Here is a 17,152-nt window from a genome sequence, read left to right on the forward strand (position 1 = left end):
AACACGCAAGAGGTGCGTGGACTGATTAGTGTTTAAGAGTCATAAGTCCCCTGTGTTGTTTGGAAGGAAGGCAGAAATGGTTAGCCTAGACTTTTAAGGCAAGTAGGTATGCTAAATGTTTCACCAGAAGAAAAACAATATGTAACTTCAAAAACTTTGGCAGGGAAAAGGAAATAAAAGTAAAAACAAAAAAAGTCCACCAGATTGGTAAATAAAAAGCACATAGTGATAAAACAGAAATAAATCTATATATATCAGCTATCAAAATAAAGGCAAACTGACCACACCTCCTATTTAAAGCTATTTAAAGCATCTTAGAATAAAATTTTTAAAAATCTAGCTATCTGCGCTTTTGTGCAAAATTCACACCCAAACTCCAAAACTGTTGTAATAAACTGATGGGAGAACATACAAGGCAAACAAGTAACCAAAGTACTATATACCTGCACCCATTTTTCTCTCTAGATTTCTATATAGCCTATAATATTACATATAATAGTATAATTAATTCAAAGCTCCAGTTTTAATTACTATAGCTTTACTAGGACTCACCATATAGGAACAGAACACAAATACTGATGTGATCCATAAAATACAGAAAAAGTGCACTAATACAAAAGTCATGACATACAGGGAAAGATGATCTATTTTATAAGGGGGCTATCCATATGGAAAAGAATGAAATTAGATTCCTACTCACACTGTGTATTTTTAAAAAAGGAATACTTATGGTGATAGTGAATGGATTTTTAAGGCAGACACAAAAAGTATAAGTTGTAAGGAAAAAAGATGGATAAATACAACTGAATTTAAATCCCTGTAAAAGAAACTATCATAAAGTGAAAACACAAGCCAGTCTAGAAAATATTTGCAATCATAATAAACATCAACAAAGAATTACCAAGAGAATGCAAATAAACCCAAAGAAAAACTAGCAATTTAAAAGCAAGGAAACCCAAATGACTAGTCAACATTTCAAAGATGCCAGTATTTACCAGCAACGCAGGGAAACACAAAACAATGATGAGATAATTCATGTTCTTTAAAGTGACAAAAAAATCAACAATAATGCCTGAAAAAATAAATTCTAGGGAGTATGCAGAGAAACTATATAATGGTGAGAGTGAAAACAGGCATAAGCACTTTGAAGAACTGGTAATCCTGGTGAGGTGGAAGACAGACCCATCACACAACCTAATGGCTCAACTTCCAGGCATCTACCCTGGACAAACAGACACGCGTAAGGAAACAGGTAGGTGTTATCGCTGCATGCTGCCTGTAATAGGGAGAGACAGAATTACTATCAAGTAGGATAATGAACAGATTATGGTTCATTTTGTAATATGGAAAATTATACAGAGCATATATGGATGCTGACTACCTCTTTTGCTTTCTTAATTTGACCTAATAAATGTTAAAAACTGAATCTGGTCACCTAAATAACACCCTTAAGAATGGTGCTTTAAAATGCTCACACAGCAAAGTCGCATACCGATTTCATCTATAAAAATGATGGAAGGCTGTAGCTTTATGGCAAGGGAGAAGACAGCAGCAGCCAGTTTCTGAGATTCTCCATACCACTTATCGGTCAGCGTTGAAGGCTGAAGGTTAATAAATCGACAGCCTGCTTCTTTGGCAGTAGCCTTGGCAATCAACGTTTTACCACAGCCTGGAGGCCCATAGAGAAGAACACCTGGAAACAAACATGTGATTTTATTATTTCTTTTAAGAGAACAAGATATTTGCTTTAGTTTATGTGATAATATTAACGATGCCTGCACTAAAATTTTCCCCAACATTCACTTGTTATTGTTAATCTTTTTTGAAAAGGAAGGTGCTACCTTCTATAAGTTCAGTGTCAGTGATGACACATATTTGGGATTATAATTATAGCACGCTTGTGCCTCCTCCCTTCATGGAAAGGTCTAGTTCAGGGTACTAAAGACAATCGCCTTGACATCGAAATTCACGCCCCTTGATCAAAGGTTGACAAAATCGTCTACCACCACCCACCTTCACAAGCTAACAGAGCACGACGGTGCATTAACAACAGCTCAGAGAAAACTGAGAACTTCTTCAAAACAGACTGTAGCAAACACTATTTTGCTGTTACTCAGCAAACTTCAGTTTTAGTCAAAAGGGCATGATAAGCCTTTTCCCACACAGGCAAAGATCTCCTCTTAAAAGAAACAAAAGCTGCCAGTGACTTCTGTTTTAATTTCCAAGGGATAAAACTGTATTATTAACCTAAAGTCTCCACTGACAGCAGTTTGCTGCTTCCAATTTAAAGTAATTCTTTTAATATGAGAGATCTAAACTGGTTGAAGTCTTAAGCCTTTTGGGAATCATCACCAACTGTTTTTCAACTAAAATGAGGAAATATTTTTGTTAAGTTAATACTGAAATCATGACCATAGACAAGTCTGACAAAAATTGTATCTATAGACTTAAGTATCTGCTTAATTCAGAGCTTCTCTACTTTTCTCATGTAATTGCACTTAAAAAGACTATATTAGCAGGTGGCATGGTTGGGGTAAAATGAAGAGGCTTTGGAGAGTTCCAAAATTTTATTTTATTAAAAATAAAATACAAAATATAAGAAAAGTAAATATTTTGTATTAAAATCCCACCCCACCCAAATTTTCTTTTTTTTTTTTTTTAATGCAAAACTTGAGCTTGATTCCATAAAACCAACAAATTTTTTCACAACAAGCTCTTCAAAATAACGTTCAAGCTTTTCCTCTGGCACACACAGATTTTTCTGGTGGTCTTAATAATTCTTTAAGATTCAACTAAGCCAAGTTTAATCATCTTAAACTAAACTTTTCTGAAGCTATTTTAAAATTTAAATCAGTAAGTTTTGCCAGTACATATTAATATTTCCATGCAGCCCTTTGCAATTTTTAATTAAGTTCATTTAGGTATAAAAAATTTAGTTAAGTCAGTTATAATATGAACCCTCTACGCTGACACTGTTCTTTTGGATGGCACAGAATAGTTGCCTAATTTCATTTGTTTCAAATCAATCTGAAAACATATGGGATGACTGCAGAAGCTTGGAATTATTATTACATTTGTTATTTTGACTGTATAATTTAGTATGGAATGCAGATCTACAAGCAAACTTTTATATAGATATTACTGGTTTTTTGAACAATCTATTGATGCAAAAATCCTCGTATCTTACTGATTTTGCAGCTACACCATCACTTTAAAAACTCAGGCAAGTAATTTCTTAGAATGTCCTCTTTGTTTCAAAGTATTCCTTTATCACTCTGAATATTTTATTCCTAATAGTATAGTTTTGGCACTTCTGCAGGATTAAGTTTTTCCTACTATTGCTCTTCAAGGATTATAATTAGTGTTATTAAGTAGTTGTTTTTTTCAACTAATATCTGAAGATTTAACATGCAATGAAAGCTTTGGGATTTCATAATCTGCTGGAGGACAGAGATGTGACAGATGAGTAGCATGTGCGGAGCAGTCACTGGTCACTTTCTGACCTGGGTGGTAGTTATGTGTTCGCTTTATAATTATCCATTCAACTGCTTTATCCCCATTTCAGTATGCATGCTGCTTTACCAAGATTCATGTTGTTTCACCTGGCATGTTATTAATGAATCTAGCAGCAATAGTATTTGAAAGTGGCACCTCTTCTATATTTTTGTTGAATGCCCTCCACCATGTTCATGTTTATGAAGAGCGATACATGAATGGTCCCGCAAATGAATGTGAGGCATTCGGCTTCAATTATTAGTTTTGCAACCTTTTAACTAGTTTTTTTGAGCTCAGTTTGATACTTTTACAACCATTTTCAACAAAACAAAAAACTGTGCTATTACTTTGTGCTTAGTAGAGGCTAAAAAGCTCAACCCCTCTTTAATATGGGTGTTTTGGTGAGGGATTTACTTCATAAATACTGCACACAAATAAAAGATTTAGGATGAGGAAGAAAAGAAAATTGGGACAAAAAATCCAAATTTGAAATAATCCTCATGAGTGACAAATACCTTATTAGTAACCAACTTTTTTCTTTGAGCTAGTCTATTGACTTTCAAGTTTTAATAAAAAAATTTGTCCAAAAGGTGGACAGATACATATAGATACAGATACATAAGTATCTATAAAAACTAAATCTATTTAAATACAAAGTACTTGGGGGGGGGAGGGAAGGAGGCTTTTACAGCCTCAGAAAAATTCGCTTTTCAAAATATATTTTTCCTAAGTTACTTACATTTTCACAATGCACTGAACATGGAACATGGTAAAATCACAAACATAAAACTTTTGTGCCAAAATAATGATCACCGAAGTTAGAGTTTGTAGAAAGAACTATAAGTATTCAGATGGAATTTTAATTGTAGATTTTGGAATAATAAAGGGTTACTTTTTTAATACAACCATTAATGTTTTACAACATGTTCTTGTAACCATTTATTGGCCTGACAGGTGCAACTTTATACCTTTATGTAATTGTATGATTTCATGTGCTAGTATATTACAAGTCACTCTCAAATTATCCTTGTACGGTCTGTGAGGCAGTGACAACTTTTGGCTTAGACAGCAATGAACTGTCTAGGGATAACAAAATTGGCAATAGAGCAATGACTCTAGACTAGGTAACCTATTTCCAGTTCAAGAATGGAACAAACTACGGTATGCAACAGATTTTAGGCTCTGCTTTTGTACACTCATACCCAATTTATGTTCAGTGTCAAAAAGTCAATGGTCTGTCAAACTTTTGTTCCTGATAAAAAACTTTCCAAAAATTCAAGGCTGAAAGGCTCAAAGAGTATAACTTTAGATTACATAATCAAGAGATACTTGTGTAACTTACAAAAATTTGAAATACACATAGAAACCACCTCTAGTTTTGGATAATGCTTTCAAATAAGCAAGAGATTTACACATAACTTTGAAGCATCCCATCATAATTGAGTATCTACATAAAAGAATAACTGGGGCCAAGTCCAGCTGGTAAAGCCACCCAATTACCTGGGCTAAGAGCTCGCTGATGAGGAAAGGAACTTTCTCTAATAGCATGTAAAACACAACTCACTCTTCTAAATTCACTAACTTTGTGAAACTGAGACATGAAAAATCATAAAGGTTCTTTCTTGTTCAGACTACCAATGACGTGGAAGAGGGTAGTAAAGAACGTAACCGAATAACCCAACTTTTACTTTACTCTTTTGATCTGGGCTCAGATAAATCATTTGAATTTTCTTTGGGGGGAAAAACTTATAAAAACATAATAAACTAAATGCTTCTTGTTAGGGGGGGAAAGAGGCAGCAGCTTTGTTGTTTTAGAAAATAAAAGGAAAAACCATATAAAATCAGTTTTGTTGTTTTAGTTAATGAAAAGAACATGTCATTTTTGGTGATAACTGTCGTAATCCTCTATTTACCAGAAGCAAAAATTATCTACTTCCTGAAAATGTTAAGATATCGGCTGCATTACTTTTGAAATATAATTTAATGCACTTTGTGATATAACTATAAGATTATAAGCAACTCTAACTTACACATAGCGCTATTTTGATATTTATACAGATTCTATTTTTTAAAAAAATGTATGTGTCTAATAATTTGATTTCATCCTTGACTAGCAACAGAAAAGCAAACCTGTCTAGTGTTGGGCATACAATGAAGAGCAGCTGGAAATCCAGCTCTGCTGCAGCGTCTGTATCTGAAAGCTGTGGTAACACATCTCTGTTCATCTCACTGCCAATTATCACTTAGGCTCCATCTGAATCACCTTGAACAACACCTGAACATGATTAATACTGGAATGGATGAGAATAGAAGTATTACATTTAAAGATGGAGTTATAAACATTTCCTTTTACTTTTTTTTTTTTTAATAAGCATTTCTAATTCTTGAGTTCCAGGGCTTTCAAAGTGATAACTAACCAGGAATAAAGAAGTTTCCCTTAAAAATAGTAGTACTTAATTTCTAGTTCATCTGTACTTCAGTATTTCCTCTAAAACATCACTGCACTCCAAAAATAGTTAAGATATTACTAAGAGGAAAAAAAAATCACTAAACTGTGAAACAACAAAAAGAAGTCTTACTCTGAAAACAAAAGAACCCATATCATGACTTTGGATTTTTCACCTCAATGTCCCAAATTTTTATTTATTTGGAAGTAGTAAAAATGAGTTTGAAATAACGAGACTGTTTTGACATGTTATTATAGGGAAAAAATTTTTTTGAAATTTGGAAAGCTGAAGAATGAGCAATTACTTTAAAACTACTATTTATAAAACAGCACACTAGATCTGTTTTCTCTTGAAAACCTACCCTCAAAAATACCAGTTCTATAATGGCAGAAAGTGTCAATGTTTCCTACATTCTTAATACTTTAGCAAATATAAACTTGTACTATACCCTTTGGAGGCTGCAGAAGCCTGGAATTTTCAAACAAATGCTTCTTTTTGATGGGTAAAATGACGGTGTCTTTCAGATCCGTAATGACATCATCTAAACCTGCTATATCACTCCAAGTAACCTGGTAAAAGGTAAGATCGACATGGATTTTACAACTTATGTATACCCAATGAAGTAAAAAAGATCCCCCCAAAATGGCAAACTCTAATCTGATAATTATACATAAATAATAAAAGATTAAAATATAATGTGAGTAAAGATGTTTCACAGCAATAATGAAATTACTAAACAATTACGAAAGTACAAAAAGGAAATTAATAGTCTACGATCTACCATTAAAACAAACAAACAAACAAAAACCAGGCCTAGCACTCAGAACTCTACAGGGATCTAATAAACTGAATTCACTCCATTTATGAGTAGGAGATACTCCGCCAAGAAGACTGAGAAACAACTTAGACAGCTAAGTCAGCACTGGCTGATGGGGAAGAGCTTACTGACAGTGCCCCTAATTCATTCAGGATACTGTCAAATATAACAGGAATAGATTTTAGAAACAAAGGCATACAAAACTGGACTTTTGAATTTTATTTATCAAAAGTAAAACTGTGCCAAAACTTTCATCTCTATAAATAGTAAATAGGGGATATATACTTCCAAAATAAACACAGCATGTGTATTTTAAAGCCTTCCGACTCAACTTAAAAAATCTGTGGGTGAGGGGTAGAGGGAAGACTAAACTAACTGAAAAAGACCTAAGTATAAAACATCACCCTAAATCTAACCTGACAGAGTAAAGGGGCTGTAGATGGGGTGAGTCAGAAGCAATATTTACAAGTGATTAACTTTCCCTACAACTTTAAAAAAAAAAAAAAAAAAAAAAGAGGTGAAAAGCCATAGCCAAATCTGAAAAAAATCACCTCCTACTTCCACTGTAGCTGTAACAAAAGAGACAGTCTATTGGTACAGTCTTACTCAAAAGTAAACGCAGGTAGGGCCAAGAAAGTCCTACTGAAAATTCATAAATCAAATTCAAATGGAGGATTACTTCTGGGGACGTGTATCTCTCTGAGAACAAGGATGCTAAAAGACACTTCAGATTTTTATTTTCCAGATTTAGAGATAGGAATATCATACTTATTCTATTTATTTGTATCTGTTGTACAAAATTCATTTATGCTTGTTGTTATAAAATACACAGGATTTTAGAGTTTATAAACTGTACTAATCTGATGTTCAAATAATCCTTTTGAAGCAGGTAGAGTAGGTATCACACGGCTCCTGGATTATGCAGGAGGGAACTGACACTCAAAAAGGAAATAATTTGCTAAGGCCATGAATGGAAAAACTGGAATTCAGTCTCTTGTGTTGTCTACCATACCTTATTATGAAAATCTACACTTAAACTCCAAATCAAATATTCACGTAACTTAAAGCAGGACTTTTTAGATGCCACAAAGGTGAATTAAATTACAAGTTTATCTAAACAAGTGTATGCCAAGAAAAGTTAACACAGCAGGCTCCAGACTGCTGTCCTCAGAAAGGCCTGCCTACGACGTTGGCCCTTGGCTGGAGTATGGGAGCTTAGATTTCAAGAGAATTCCCTTCACTCCCCAATAAGAACACCTCACTGTGCCTCAACTGTTTGTGCAAACAAAATGGTTTACGGTGGAGATCTGTTTTCCCTTTGAAAGTGTATAATGTGGGGAGATGTTAGGAAGTGTAGTCTACATGACTAGTCCCAATTAAAACCCTAGGTGCTAATAAGTCTAATGAGCTTCCCTGGTGGACAGCACTTTACACGTGTTCTCACAACTTGTGGCTGAAGGAGTGTGACTTCACTGGGGAAGACTCTTGGAAACCTGTGATTGATTTCCTCCAGACTTCATCCCATGCCCCTCTTTTCTTGCTGATTTTGCCCTGTATCCCTTTGCTGTACTAAATCGTATCTGTGAGCACAAAGCTATGCGGACTCCTGTGATTCCTAGAGAATCATCAAACCTGGTCGTCTTCAGGACCCCTGACACAAAATGCTAGACCAAAACAATCTTAAATAAGATTCAAGATACGTACATGCATGTTAAGAGGGTCTACTAGGTGAGCAGCAATACTCATTTCATATTCTGAAAGCTTCACATTTTTCACACCAATCTGTTTCATTAATTTTTCTGCCTAGAATGAAAAAACAAGCAACTTTAGTTTGGTACTTAGGTACTGGCACTGCAAAAGAGATGATCTGTGAAGTCTAAAGAGCAATGAACAGACATACAAGAATTTTCCAGGGAAATTCTAGGCCCCTTGATCTCCTCCTTCCCCAGTATAAGCCCTCACGTAGATTTGAGTGTCCAACTCCACAGAAATCACAGCAATTTAAACCAGCTCCTAGGAAATGGAAAATATAGGGTACGTGACTGCAGAGACAAATATAGGGCCTTTGACTGCTCCAATGAGACTCCAGGGTCCAACTTGATCTCTTTCCTAGTAGGATTATCATGACAGGTGGAGATGAACCTCAAAATGAAAGACAGAGGAGTTAAGCATATCAAAAAATGGACAAACGCAGTTTCTTTCCTTACAACAAGTTTCTGAAAACAGGTGCCTGACTTCCTTCAAATTACCCAGTTATCAACACCAGATGCCCATAGCTACCAAATTTCAAATTGTTCTGAGATGCTGTCCTTTTTAGTTAAAGCCAATTCCAGGGACTAGGCAACCAGAGACAGTAAAAATAATTCAAAATTAGAAATATACTCGTATATATTTATGGGGCGCCTGGGTAGCACAGTCGTTAAGCGTTTGCCTTCGGCTCAGGGCGTGATCCCGGCGTTCCGGGATCGAGTCCCACATCGGGCTCCTCCGCTGGGAGCCTGCTTCTTCCTCTCCCACTCCCCCTGCTTGTGTTCCCTCTCTCGCTGGCTGTCTCTATCTCTGTCAAATAAATAAATAAATAAAATCTTAAAAAAAAAAAAAAAAAGAAGAAATGTATATATTTTTAGAGCTGGGCAAAACTAGCTTTAAGCCTATTGAGCTTTACCAATGCAACAAAGCTTTTGATTAAAATGTTTAAAAAATGGTTATAAACATTTACTGAGCATGCTAAGCATTATTCCAAAATACTGAAAATGGATTAACTCACTGAATCCCGAGTGAGCTTATGAGGTAGGTACAATTTTTCCCCATTGAAAAAAAGGAAAATTAAAGTTTAACTCAGATGAAATAATTTGCCTTAGGTTGAAGTTACCAAATGGAAAAGACAACATACACAGGCAGGCAACCCAACTCCAGAGCCCATCCTCTAACCCACATGACCTTACTGTCCCCAATTATTAGATGGAAGCTTGTGACCACTAAAAAGTCTTCAAAAATCTACAAAAAACACATTCAAATTTCAGTGAGCATTTTTAGAAATAAAGACCAATATTTTTGTTGTTACATTTTCCTAAAATACTTTTAAAAAATCATTATTGTATCCTTTATTTTATATATTTTTAAGGTAGGCTCCACGCCCAACGTGGGGCTTGAACTCACAACTCAGATCAAGAGGTGCATACTCCACCAACTGAGACAGCCAGGCACCCCCTAAAATACTTTTGATTCTGTAAGATCTTATTCTTGTCTGGGGGGTACTGCTGCTTTCAAACCAAATTCATCTCACATAGCATTACAGTTAAGAGACTGGTTGGAGGATTAGGATAAACGTAGATAAATTAGGATAAATCATATCCTTGTAACATAGCATTTTTAAAGTGCTATGAACCACATTGTTTTTCCTCTTTAGCTCTACCCTGTAAAATGACTGAAGCAATGGTTAAGTAGCCTTTTCAAGGTTCTTTAATTTCTTTCTTGTAAATACCTTCTCTTTCCCTGGCTTTAAATCTTTTATGTGTCAGCTATGAAAGGTATCCTATTTTAGTATCTGTAATAACATCAATTTACTCTTCTTTTTCATTATGCTTCTATAAATGTGAAGCCATCCCACATGTGTTCTTTTTAGGCTATGCCGTAAAACAGTGGTTTTCAACCAGGGGTGATTTTGCCCTCCAGGGGACATTTGGCAAGATCTGGGAATACTTTTGGCTGTCACAACCTGGGGCGATGGGGTGCTACTGGTATCTAGTCAGGAGTCAAGGATGCTGCTGAACATTCTTAAAGGCACAGGAGAGCCTGCCCCTCCCTAATTATCTGGCCCCAAATGTCAACAGTGCTGAGTTGAGAAACTCTGCTTTTCCCCCATTAGCTACTTGCTCTTAAAATTTTACTCTAGGCCACAACTGCCTTTTGCTTTAAATAGTAACAACCTTTACTTACATCTGGGATTTCCTAAATAACAAGTATAGACCTAGAAAATGCTGTGGTCAAATTTACCTAAAATCTTCTCCCCATAAGAGCAGTCCCATTTAACAATGTCTTCAAGTTGCATTAACAACATCGAGAGAAAAAAATAAATTAATGTTTATTGGGGAAAACTCATTTTCATTTTTTTACAGTCAGCCCTTAAAATCACCCTGAGAAGTAGCTATTATTATGTTCATTTCTCAGATGAGGAACCCAAGGGTCAGAGAAATTAAAAGAACTGCCAAGATTATGAGCTAGGAATTGGCATTTCCAGAGTTCAAACCCTGGTTTGTCTAATTCCAAAACTCATGTTCTGCTGAAACATTAATATTCCTCATTTGGGAGAGAACATGGTTAACAAATGAACAAAAAGAAAGTACCCCAAAACACAACATACCAACACCAAACTGTGTTCCAGAAGAAGTTATCCAACTGTTTCTAGCTTTGACACCTTTAACTGAGCCTGTTTCTAAAATGTTTTACCAAGAAAAACCAAAATTATTATTGTACTCTAAAAATAGCTTATGTTCATGCATTCCTTTATCATTTACACCTCAATGACAATTGTATTTTCTAGTTACCAACTTTTCTTTGGTTTTTAAAGTGAGTCTCTCCAAGTAGTTGTCACTCTGGAGGAAAAATGGTGAGCCAGTGGGGCAGGGGAGTCAGAGGTAGGAGGAAAACTTACTTTTTTACTGTATACATATCTCTTTTAACTGTTCCATAGTATTTTTTTATCCTTTCACGCTATTTCATTTTTACCCCACGTAAAGTATTCGTAACAAGATTAAGCAGTAGGGTAGGAAAGAGTGAACTAATATTTTTGCCTAGAATGGGAAGAGAAGAGATGGAGAAAAGGAGCAGCAAAAAAGAAACATTTTGTTCAGTTTCTGAAAGATGCATGAAATTGTTCTTTTGGAAGAATAATTTTAGAAAGTTAAAGATAGTATTAACAAGTTAAGGGTGAAAAACCAGAGGTGAACTATAATTAAACTTAAGGTTTTTTTTTTTTTTTTTAACAGAGGTCATAGCTAACATACTCTAAGTGTGGACAGAGGAAATCATGGCTACAAAGCTCATAAAATACACCGAAATAGGAAACACCAAAGAATTTGAGTAATTAGCTTTATATATTAGATATAATCTCCTATAAACTTATATTAAAATTCTTGAAAAAACCCTTTTCTAGAGGAGACAAGTCATCTCCCCTTTCAGGGCTAATGCACATTTCCTCTTCTGGTTTTACTGATGTATTCTGGAAGTTACAGCATCAGATGGCTTTCTACTACCGTGCTCTTCCACCACGCTTGGGCATACAGCACAATGCTGCGCGGAGTTCTCTCTCCTCCAGTTTCCCTCTCTGGCTGCCCTTCTTTCCCCATCACTTCTACCTATTCCTTGGCCAATCGGGCAACACTAACCGGGTATTCCTTACTGACTTCCTATCTCAATTTACTTTAGCTTTTCAGTCCTCTTAAGATTCAGCGCCAGTAAACCTTAGCTGTGAGAGCCACCTGATCGGACAATGTAGGTCACAGTGGCTTCCTGGTATCGGCAGATGTTAGCTTGTCCCAGTGCAACTGGCTTTCGGTGACGGCTGCTCTTAAAAATACCTGGCAGCTGACAGTTCGTGGTTTTTTTTTTTTTAAAGGTTTCAGTGTGTCATCTCTTCACAAAATACTTCAGCTAATACTTCTCTCAAAATAACTAAAACAAAGTTTTGAAGACTAAGGTATCATGACAGGACTAAAAAGAAGACGACATTAACTTCACTAAGGTCACAGTATATGACCTTCATATGTAGGAAGAATTCTCAGTAGTGAATCTTTCCTGGTCTTTGACAATTAAACTACAATCTCAGAAATATTATACAGTCTAATTAATATGCTGACCCAAATAACGTATTTATAACTGCTCAGCACAGGTCAAGCATTAAGTTATTCATCCTGTACTTGAAAGCTCTTAAACAGAGAGCTTACCTAGAGATTCCATTTTTCTCCATCCCAATTAACCCAACCCATCCTTTCATCAGACATACCTATCAAAACTCTTCTACTACATCTAAATATGATCCAAGCAGCAGCAGATGCCCAGAAAATCCCCATCCCTGCGTAACACTCTGCAGAAACCATCTCCTCTCTCGTGACCAATTAAATATCCACATTTCACCAAGCTGGGAAGTTTTCCTGGCTTCAGGCTAGAAATTATCTACAAATATTCTAATTCAAACATTAAGACTACTTCTAGGTTACTGCTCCTGATTTGAATGCACCAACATCGTTTACCTCTTTCACCTGACAACTGCACTGCAGTTGTCACATGAGGCCCGCTGATTATCAGTGGCCTCAAAACGTTATCTCAGCTTCTATAGTCAGTGCTCTGCCTTTGTGACCATGTAAGTCATACCTTCCTCCTCACCCATATTCACGTGATCTTTACCCTCAACCTATACTCTTAATTCTTTAATTCCCTTCTGTACTCCCACTTAATTATCCCCCATCTGGCAATATTTGACTTCCTAAATGACCTGGACCACAGCTCATCATTTCAACGATGTCTTCTGTTGAATCTTAGAACCCCTTACACTTGGACCAGTCACTCTTATCCTCAATGCTGGCTCTGCACCACCATTCAGTGTACCTGCTACCAAGATGCTCAGAAATGCTTGGAGAAGTTAATAAAAACAAAACAACTGAATTCCCAATAAAGTCATGCTTCCTTCAACTACACCCTAATGTCAAAATCCACAATGATTTATCTCCTTAAACCCTGATCACATACTTACCTCTATTTTCATTCCCATTTAGTTGTGACATCTCCCCACTTCACCCAGAGTAAATTAACTGTATCTTAAAATGTTCTTAACTACTGGGGTGCCTGGGTGGCTCAGTGTCTGCCTTTGGCTCAGGCGTGATCCCAGCGTTCTGGGATGGAGCCCCACATCAGGCTTTTCCGATGGGAGCCTGCTTCTTCCTCTCCCACTCCCCCTGCTTGTGTTCCCTCTCTCGCTGGCTGGCTCTGTCAAATAAATAAATAAAATCTTAAAAAAAAAAAATGTTCTTAACTACTGATCCCAACCCCTCTGGGACCTACTTCCCCCTCTTTGGCAGCAACTCTCTACCTCCTCCTTTTCCACTAGTCTTTTCCCTTTTCTTTAACTTTCCGCCAGCAAACTCTGGAATGACCACATTCTTTTACTTCAAATCATAGTTACCGACCCCAGTGAATGGAAATGTTAAATTTATGGATTGCTTTCTTTGATTAAGTTCTTTATGTCCTCCTTTTCTCCTGGATCATTTTATTTATTTATTAATTATTATTATTATTATTATTTTAAAGATTTTATTTATTTATTTGACACAGAGAGAGACAGCCAGTGAGAGAGGGAACACAAGTAGGAGGAGTGGGAGAGGAAGAAGCAGGCTCATAGCGGAGGAGCCTGATGTGGGGCTCGATCCCAGAACACCGGGATCACGCCCTGAGCCGAAGGCAGACGCTTAACGACTGTGCCACCCAGGCGCCCCTCCTGGATCATTTTATAATACAACATTTACAACTAATTCTCTTTTGCAAACTTCTCTGCCTTTGGTTTTGACGACTTGACACAAATGATTTTCCAGATAGTGGAAGAGAAACGTGAGGAGGGGCTTTTAAAAATTATATTCATCACCTGCCAACTTCCCCCAATTCTTATTTCAGAATGTAGGCCTTTCAGTTGAAATTTACTGCCACAATGAACGGCTACTATAGTCTGCAGTGTTTTGTATACTTCAGGTGTGTTCAGGTGGGAAAGACTAGTACCAATACCTTACATTACTCTGGTTTTTTTCCTATTCTTCTGGCCTTTGTTTTTTTTTTTTTTTTTGGTGCTTTTATTAATAATTGGGTAGATTTAAAAAGGTATCTTTAAAATATATAGTTGAGGTAAAAGAACCACAGAACATGTTCTCAGTAAATTATTTCTTATACGAATAAATCCGTTAACCCACAGAAGAAATTATTGCAAATGGTTTCAAGTAAAAATCAAATTTTATTCCCTCCCATATAGAACTAATTGTCCAAGTATCATTTATTGAAAAGTCCATCCTTTCTCCAATAATCTACAAAGCAGAACCAATTCTGTCATACATCAAATTTCCAAAGTATGCCGAGGTCTGTTTCTGGAGTCTCTCCTGCTAAATTTGCCAATCCATCCCTGTGCCAATAGCATACTGTTTTAGTAACTATAGCTTTATGATAAGTTTTGATTTAAATTAAGGCAAATACTCCCTCTCCCAATACACGTCTTGTTTTTCAAGAGTGTCTTGCCTTAATATAAACTTTTATTCTTCCATAAAAATTTTAGAAAAACAGCAAAAAGCCTGTCAATATTTTTTATTGGCATTGAATTTAAGCATAGCTTTCAACGGTTTTATAATTTTCATTAAAAATGTGTTGTACAACTTGTGTTTGTCAGTTACTGTATATTTTTGATACTACTGTAAATAGTATCTTTTTAAAGTTGCAGTTTCAAAGTGTGATGCATATACAGAAATAGCTGATTTTTGTACACTGATTTTATATCCAGCAGCCTCTTATTAACCCTGACAAATTAGCTACAGACTTCGTTTGCTTTCTATGTAGATTATCATATTATCTGTGTATAACGACTGCTTTTTTCTTTTCCAATCCTTCTCTTATCTTTTTTCTTGATTTATGCATCATTAATAGTAAAATGTTGAACAGAAGTGATGATGACAGGTGACCTGACTTGTTCCTAGTCATAAAGGAAATGTTTTCAATTTTTCACCATGAAGTATGTTTCCTACAGTAAATTCATTTTATCAGGCTAAAGATATTATCTTCTATTCCTACTTCAATAAGTAAGAGCTTTTCTAAAAAGAATATTTAATTTTAACAAAGGCTTTTTCTGCATTTACTGAGATAATCATAGTTTTATCCTTTAATTTGTTATTATAGAACATTATAAATATATTTTTTCCTCAATTAAAGCCAGCCTTAAACTCCTGGAATAAATCCAACTGGTCATAATATGTTATCTTTTTTCATACACTGCTAAATTCAACTTGCCAATATTTTAAGATTTTTCTATTCATTTAATTGAGATAAATTACAGCCCATTACAAGTTTTAGGATTATTCTTATGCTACCCTCATAAAATGGTTTGGTGACTGTTCCCTCTTCTACAGTTTGTATAAAATTGTTATTATTAATTTGTTCCTTATATGTTGCTAGAATTTGCCAGTAAAATTCTATGGGCCTGGAGTATTCTTTATCAAAAAATGTGTCCAATATTAACTTACTTCATAGGTATGGGACTAACTATTCATGTCTGATTCTTAAGTCAGTTATAGCAATTAATATTTTTCTAAGAATCTATCTGTATCATCTAAGGTTTTAAAATTTATTGGCAGTTATTAATTTTCCTTATATTTAATGTCTGCAGCATCGTCATTATGTCTCCTCCATCATTCCCAGTAATATTTATGGTGCCTTCATTTTTTTCTTGACTGGTTTTACAAAACTGCCAAATATTTTTGTATATTCGAATAACCAACTTTTTGGTTTCACTGACTTTACTGTCTAGTCATTTTCTATATTTTTATTCACTGTCTACTGTATATTCTATTTCTTTTTAATTTGTCCTATTATTTCCATTCTTTCATTATCCATGGATTTATGTTAAAACCCTTTTCTTGAGCTTAAGTCTGATATTTATTAATGTTCTACCTTCTTTTCTAACACTTAAGACTATACATTTCTCTTAGTTTTTTGACTGTTTCCTTGGCTGTGCAGAAGCTTTTTATCTTGATGAAGTCCCACAAGTTCATTTTATCTTTTGTTTCTCTTGCCTTTGGAGATACGTCATTCAAAAAGCTGCTGTGGCCGATATCGTAGAAGTTGCTGCCTATGCTCTCCTCTAGGATTTTGATGGATTCCTGTCTCACTTCGAGGTCTTTCATCCATTTGGAGTTTATCTTTGTGTATGGTGTGAGAGAGTGGTCAAGTTTCATTCTTTTGCATGTAGCTGTCCAATTTTCCCAGCACCATTTATTGAAGAGACTGTCTTTTTTCCACTGGATGTTTTTTCCTGCTTTATCAAGATTAGTTGCCCAAAGAGCCGAGGGTCCATTTCTGTGTTCTCTATTCTGTTCCATTGGTCTACGTGTCTGTTTTTGTGCCAGTACCATGCTGTCTTTGTGATTACAGCTTTGTAGTACAGCTTGAAATCCGGCAACGTGATGCCCCCAGCTTTGTTTTTCCTTTTCAACAATTCCTCGGCGATTCAGGGCCTTTTCTGGTTCCACACAAATTTAAGGGCTGTTTGTTCCAGTTCTTTGAAAAATGTCATTGGTATTTTGATCGGGATAGCACTGAAAGTGTAGATTACTCTGGGTAGCATGGACATTTTAACTATGTTAATTCT

The 17,152-nt window shown here is 35.7% G+C and overlaps 1 protein-coding gene across 1 annotated transcript in view; it reads right to left on the reverse strand.

Annotated features, from left to right (window-relative positions):
* ATAD1 (ATPase family AAA domain containing 1) overlaps window positions 1-17,152 on the reverse strand; it is a 49,314-nt gene that overhangs the window by 21,917 nt on the left and 10,245 nt on the right. The window contains exons 3-5 of the mRNA XM_008689583.2: window positions 8,464-8,562; window positions 6,391-6,511; window positions 1,493-1,693 (exon numbers count right to left, since the gene is read on the reverse strand). Of these exons, the coding sequence (XP_008687805.1) occupies window positions 1,493-1,693; window positions 6,391-6,511; window positions 8,464-8,562 (421 nt within the window). The remainder of the gene's footprint in view (window positions 1-1,492; window positions 1,694-6,390; window positions 6,512-8,463; window positions 8,563-17,152) is intronic.

This window comes from Ursus maritimus, unplaced genomic scaffold, assembly GCF_017311325.1.
Source record: "Ursus maritimus isolate PB19 unplaced genomic scaffold, ASM1731132v1 scaffold_7, whole genome shotgun sequence".
Classification (NCBI taxonomy): Eukaryota; Metazoa; Chordata; class Mammalia; order Carnivora; family Ursidae; genus Ursus; species Ursus maritimus.